Genomic DNA, 7,013 nt, shown 5'->3' with positions numbered 1-7,013 from the left:
CTCTGCTGCCCAAGAGCAGAGTAGGAGTAAATCACACTGGGATCAGCACTCCCCATTGATGGGTGTTTTCCCTGACAGATCCCTCCCTCGGCCTATCGACAGACCCTTTGAACTCAAGCTGACACGAGGACACAAGTTCCATGGCTTTTTTTTTTAAGTTAGGTTTATTTAGCAATAGAAGTTATGTACATGTAAGAGAATCCCTGCAGCACGAGACATGCACAAGGCAGCAAGGGACTGAAAGTGGTGCTGCTCAGCGGCCCTCCTCATCACCTGTCATCCCACTTTACTCAGCAGCAGGGCCAAGATTAGAAGGGGACAGGTGAGAAATTTATCAGTCCACGTGGCAGAGTCTTCAGGCAGAGCCTTCCCAGCAACCAGTATTAAAACAAGCGGGCACCATAGCCAAATGTCTGTTTAATGCTCTCGAAGTAGTAATGCTGCCAGCCTTGCTTTGTTCTTTCCTCCTCACTGGCAGGAATACCCTTGCCTTCCAAGCACACTTCAGTCTCACCACCTTTGTCAGTGAAGTTCAAGGTGATTGTTGCGAAGTGCCCTGGAGGAACCAAAGCAAATCTGTCAGTAGTGTGCAGTATAGTATATGCTGCCCAAGAAGCTGTTCTGCTCCTTCTCTCACACCGCACCACTTAAAAGACTCCTCAGGATTCTTCCCAGAAGATCTATTTATGACAGCTGCAGGCCTTTCTCAGAGAGAGGCAAGGGCTCCCTCTTCATGGGGTTTGAAGCAGTTGCAGCCACAGCTGAGCAAGCTGCTACTTCATCGTTTCTAATCCCTTTCGCTGCTGCTTTAAGCGACGGCTGATGATTCTGATCATGTGGGATATGAAGTTGGGATAAGGCAGGTGCAGCTCCTAGAACACCGTATGCTCCCCAATCACAAGCCAGAGGGCAGTGTGCAAACGGGACTGGAATTCTTCTGACAGACAAGGGACATAATACCATAGTCCATTTTTAGACTACTTACCCGCTGGCCAAGATTTAAATCTCCATTTCATAACAAGTTGCTTCTCAGGAACCTTGAAAAGAGAGAAAAAGGCTGAGTAGTAACTTTTTGAAAATTTTGCAGACTAATTGACTAGAACTGCATTGAGACCCTTTGAGAAATACACACAGCAGGGACGAAATTTTAAGTGTCTTTTTCTTTCCACTCCTCTTCTAGTAACGTAAGCCATAGCAGAGCCTCAAACACTGAGACAGTGTCCTTGTGCAGAAGACTTTAGTGGCAGGAAGGCTAAGAGCAAAACAGTCAGTTACCATCTTTAACACCCCTCCAACCCCTAATAAATAAGTAAAATCACACATAGACACACCAAATGCATGACAGGAAGCCAGATTTTCTCCCCAGACTGAAGTCCCATACATTAATCCATACAACAAGAAGTGCTTCAATAGCCACCGCAATTATAGATAATTACTGGGCACCAGGTAGAACCCCACAATTAGCTAACTGAAGCATTGATACAGAACACATACTTCAAAAATGAAAAGGCTGCCCCCAAACAAGATACACCTGCGCTAGTTAGTACTTACTAGATCAACGAACTCTCCTGTGACACTACCATCCAGCAACTGAAACTTGCCTCCTTTATCAGCCTCCACAGCAGCTTGTGCATGGGTGAAAGCTTGGACCATCTGAAAATAATTCAGGAGGAGATCTGTATTACCAGACATTATCTGTTCACAAACTTGTTGCCTAATGGCTCCCACCCAGCTACAAAAGTTCTGGAAGAGGAGGCAAGTAAGTAGCGTAAGGTCTTCATCAAGTAAAGACAAAAAATGCGCCCTTGCCAGAAAAACATAGTAATAGTCACCACAGCAGCATTCTATGGGCCAAGGAAAAAGAACCTTTAGCTTTGATATTCTTTGCAGTGTTCTGTAAGCCATGCTGATTTACTCTGCTGATTCCTTAATGAAACCTAGTTCTAAAAAAAGGTCTTTTTTTTTTTTTTCTTTTTGGAAAAAAAGGAGAAACAAAAGACTAATGCCTTGTTTAAATAATTATACAATGCTGCACTCTCTTTTTCAACTATATAATACATATAATAGTGGGCAGGAGAGGGGAAACTGTTCCCAACATACACTTAGATACCACCTAACCTTAAAAGGAAAAAACAAAACAAACCCAAGAAGCACACGACTGTGTGCTAAGAGATCTGACCACATGCAGAGAGGGATACACCTACAGCCAGGTGCTGACGAAAATCTGGAACTGGCTTCTGGCTTGCATTAATCCTTTCTTACCAACTGTATGAAAAGATGCACACGAGCTTTAAGTTTTCTGCAGTCCGGCTTTCTTTATCCACTCTCATGAATGCTAAGTGTCCTACAGAATGCCTTAAAAAGTTTCTTGGGAACAACATCCTCTGTGCAAAGAACAATTCTCAGAACAAGCCTGACAGTACCTCCTGAGTAATAAACACCCGGTACAGCTCCTCAGGAGATGTTAAGAAGGTGTCCTTCAAGCTGATCTTGCATGTAGGGATCTTGACTCCTATGGGTTTGGACTGCGATGGGGCAGTACTGCTGCTAGCAGCCATCTAACAAAACAACAAGCAAAACAAACACTCATGTACTTTTTTCACAAAAAAACTTCACAGGTGTTCACATACCAAAGAGAAAAAGCGAAAGCTTTTGGTAAAGATATGATTAGGTACAATCATATTTGAGTGTAAAAAGCAGATTTATCACCCTGCTTCAACTAAGAAATACCACGTGCTGCAAATCAAAAGTGTTAGGCCTACACCACAGACTGCCAATTCCTGAAAAGAAAAACAAATTTTATATATATATATATATGTATATATATACTTTAAGCAGCATAGGTGGCTCATGTAAGCCCTGGAATCTAATACCGTGTACTCTTCTTCACAGATCCAAAGTGTGTTCACACATTTTTATGTACCTTGCGGTCTTCTCCTTTCGGAGCCACTCGCGGTGTTGTTTCCGTATGATCACCATTCACTGTGGGCAAAATCATGCCCTGGGTGAATTCTGAAACGACAGGAATGCATCCATGAAACCAATAAAAGATCAAGTAAACCTTTTAACTGTTATTCAAAACACACAAGCAAAAAGGGCTTTCTGGTCTCTCCTCTGCTCTCCCTGGCATCCACGACTTGAAACCAGTTTTTAAAAAAAGTAAACAGACCTCTTTTTTATAAGCAATGAATTTTTCTCACCCTCACTATACTCCACTGAAGGCCAGAAACTGCCTATGCTAACAGTTAGAAACCTACCTCCCCTTCCTAGTCGAGATATGTTGACTGCTATCTTCCACATTTTGCTCTCATATTAATGTTAATGTTAGCCTTGCACTTAAGTTGTTTTTTTTTTTTTTCTCTCTCTAATATAAATAGCTATCAAGTCTCGAATACTTTTATCTTGCTGGTGTAGACAAATTAAGCTTTTCCATTTCTTTTCAGACTGGTTCTCTATCTCTTGTATCACGGTAGCACACAATGAAGTCACCTCCAACTCCATCTCTGAGCTATCTTTTTTGACACCAGAGATCAGGACTACATGTAGAAACCCAGGGGAGGTCCCACCAGTGCCACGTCCAGCAGCCCCAGTGCTTCAGCAACTCCACCAGAACCTTCAGCCTCTTTTGGCACCACGTTTGATTCTTCTCCAGCCCTAACACCTCTGCCTTTACCAATCACAGAACAGTTTGCTTATATTCCTTAACTGTTCAAACTCGCAAAATTCCATTATGTGGCAAAATTTTATTATACGTGTATAACTCCCACCGCAAAATACATTACACAGCTTCAATACAGAAGGAGGATGATGTGATTGAGAGCCAGAGAAAGACTTGGGGTGCTGATTGATGACGAGCTCTACATAAGTTGGCAACATGCACTTGCACCCCAGAAGGCCTGGGCTGCATCAAAAGAAGTGTGGCCAGAAGGTCGAGGGAGGTGATTCTCCCCCTCTACTTTGCTCTCGTGAGACCCCAGCTGGAGTATTGTGTCCAGTTCTGGAATCCTCAACATAAGAAGGATATGGAAATGTTGGAACAGGTACAGAGAAGGACCACAAAGACAATCAGAGGGCTGGGGCACCTCTGCTATGAGGACTGGCTGGGAGAGTTGGGGTTGTTCAGCCTGGAGAAGAGAAGGCTCTGGGGAGACCTTATAGCGACCTTCCAGCACCTGAAGGGACTTCAAGAAAGCTGGGGAGGGACTGTTTACAAAGGCTTGTAGTGACAGGACAAGGGGGAATGGCTTTAAATTAGAAAGGAAAATATTTAGATTATACATTAAGAAGAAATTACTCATGATGAGGGTGGTGAGGCACTGGCACAGGTTGCCCAGAGAAACTGTGAATGTCCCCTCCCTGGAAGCGTTCAAAGCCAGGGTGGATGGGGCCTTGGGCAGCCTGGTATGGTGGGAGGTGTCCTTGCTCAAGGCAGTGGAGTTGGAACTAGATGATCATTAAGGTCCCTTGCAACCCAAACCATTCTATGATTCCATGAATATATAGTTGCCACCTATACTTATTTATTCCAGCACACAAGACTATACAGTACTTCCTAAATAACATTCTCATCTTTCACTGGGTGACTGCATCTCCTATCCTGAACACTAAAATGCCTGAAGAAAACCCAAGGATGCAGAAATTTAATCCTGGAAAAACAGAAACAGTGCTAGCAAAACCTGCATTTCCAGCACATGTAGTGTAACACAGGAAAATGACTCGAAAAAGCTACTCTAGTGTTCCCAGCCTGCACTAGAGAGCAAAGCTGAACTCAAGCAAAGCACGCTGTTTTAAATCTGAATCCAGCCGTTGGCGTTATCTTCTGCAAAAAATAATCTTGATGCAGATGCCAAGACAACTCATTCAATGACACCAACAAAACCTGCAGGGCAATTTTCAGTTGTTGGTTATTCTCAAATCCAAGTAACACCACCTGCCCTTACTAGCATGGCAAAAGACATAAACCAACACACCAGGGACAAATACCACTTTCCAATGGAGTAAGCAAACAGAAGGCTAGATTGTACCACATGCAGTGACCTATACTCTGTGTCACTGGAGCAGCAAACACATTTTACTGCTTTTATGTTCTCTGCAGCTGAGCTTCAGAGTATGAAGGACACTTTGAAAACATATCTCAAAAAACTTGGTTTATTATTGGACTGTCACTCTAAACAATTTTCCTGGGCCATGCTACAGCAACCAGAGACAAAAGCGCTTCTTGCTAAATACTCACTATTTTCAGAGACAGAAAAATTGCTCTGACACCTGAAATAGGGTAAGGAACTTATATTCCCTCCTCTCCTTAAGCTCAGCCCTTCTTTAGCACTAGCCCACATAAGTTCCCATAACAGTTCTCCCTCTCATTTACGTACCTGTTTTAAGAGTGCTGATATAAGTTTTCATGGCATCTCTGATTTTTTTTGTACCCTCTTGCTTCATCAGTGTCTTTAAGTTAGTGTCAGGCTCATCTTTAGCAAGGCTGACAAGGATCTAAACAAGAAAGACAGGGGCTAATAACAAGCCATGCTTTCACAGTCTTTTTACGACTCAACTCAACATCACAGTTCGATTTTGGCTAAACTTTCAGAAACAGCAGTACAGTTTTATTAACCTAAAATTCTACCTCTCCACCCCCAATAACATACACATGTACATAAAAGCATTCATGTGCTTCCAGAAGACAAGAATTAACTCAATAAAGACACAACACAATGAGGAGGGACTCTTCATCAAGGAGCACAGTGACAGGATGAGGGGTGACGGTTTTAAAACAGGAAGATGATAGGTTTAGATTAGATATAAGGAATACATTCTACACTGTGAGGGTGATTAGACACTGGAATAAGTTGCCCAAAGAAGTTGTGGATGCCACCTCCTTGGAGGTGTTCAAGGCCAAGTTGGATGAGGCTTTGAGCAACTTGATCCAGTGGAAGTTGGTCTTGTCCATGGCAGGGGGGATTGGAAGCAGTAATCTTTAAGGTCCTTTTCAACGCAAACCATTCTATGATTCTACTAATTTAAGCAGTCTCTAACACTACAAATGCAGATATTCTGGAAAAGGTAACATGGAAGGAAATACTAATGCTTTGAGGATTCCTGTCAGAACAGCCATACAGCCAGCAGTATTAGCCTTTAGCGGTGCTTACCTCAACTTCATCAATGTCATTTTCATCTGAGAGGTTAGGAATCTCCACATAACCTTTGTACTTTACTCCTGTCTTTGAGGTGCCTGCAATTACAATTACGTCATTCGGATCAACATTTCTTTACCTGGTTGTTTGAAAAACAAACTTGTTTTGTCTTGTAACACAACATTTCCCTTTACTGTTATTTCCCAAATAACAAAAGTACTCTAAATCTCAATCTTATAGATGAATCTGACCTTGAAACAGGAAACAAGAACACCACTCACCAGTCCACGCCAGCTTGATAGCCCACTCATAGAAGAAGATAAGTTTCCCTTTGCGGTTATTGATGGAGGCCTCTCCATCCAGCTTGCTCACTTCTGTCACCTCACATGCCCCTTCCTCCCCCTCCACCCTGACAGGCAGGAGGAGAGTTTTCAGCCGCTCTGTGGACCAGTTGGAGGCATCTCGCTCCGTCCTGCGAGAAAACCAGACAGTGTGAGAATCCGAGACAGAGCATATAGTTAGCGCATGCTGGGAAAATCCATCCTTCTCCCCGTCCTTCCCTATTCCCATACATACGGACAGACACTGACACACGCAGCCCTTCCTTCCCCTGGGCAGCCACCCCGGTGTTCCCCAGACTCCCGGAGACGGGGCCGCAGCCCGGGCCGCTGGCAGACGGGCAGGGCGGGCAGAGCCCCGGCCCGGCCGCTCACCAGTGCCAGTTGTTCACGTTGGTGGCGTCCGCGCGCTGTTCCACGATCCAGCGCGGGTCACCCTCCCCCCACTTGGCCATCTGGACCGGGACCGCTCCGTGCCAGACTCCCGTGGAAGCTGCTAGAACGCCCGCGCCACCTCCCGGCTTCCGGTCCCAGCGCGGTGCTT

General features: G+C 44.3%; 1 protein-coding gene across 1 annotated transcript; it reads right to left on the bottom strand.

Moving 5' to 3' along the window:
- Positions 1-147: 147 nt before the first annotated feature.
- AHSA1 (activator of HSP90 ATPase activity 1) lies at positions 148-7,009 on the bottom strand. Its single transcript, XM_009566778.2, has 9 exons — positions 6,845-7,009; positions 6,413-6,603; positions 6,147-6,229; positions 5,373-5,490; positions 2,924-3,012; positions 2,424-2,558; positions 1,552-1,653; positions 986-1,037; positions 148-556 (listed from the first exon to the last, which is right to left on the bottom strand). The coding sequence occupies exons 1-9, from the start codon at positions 6,922-6,924 to the stop codon at positions 384-386; spliced, it is 1,023 nt and encodes a 340-aa protein (XP_009565073.2). The 5' UTR covers positions 6,925-7,009; the 3' UTR covers positions 148-383.
- Between the last annotated feature and the right edge of the window lie 4 nt (positions 7,010-7,013).

Source organism: Cuculus canorus, chromosome 5 (genome assembly GCF_017976375.1).
Source record: "Cuculus canorus isolate bCucCan1 chromosome 5, bCucCan1.pri, whole genome shotgun sequence".
NCBI classification, from domain to species: domain Eukaryota; kingdom Metazoa; phylum Chordata; class Aves; order Cuculiformes; family Cuculidae; genus Cuculus; species Cuculus canorus.
Note: the sequence above shows the minus strand (reverse complement) of the source record. Positions and strands in the feature narration are given on the sequence as shown.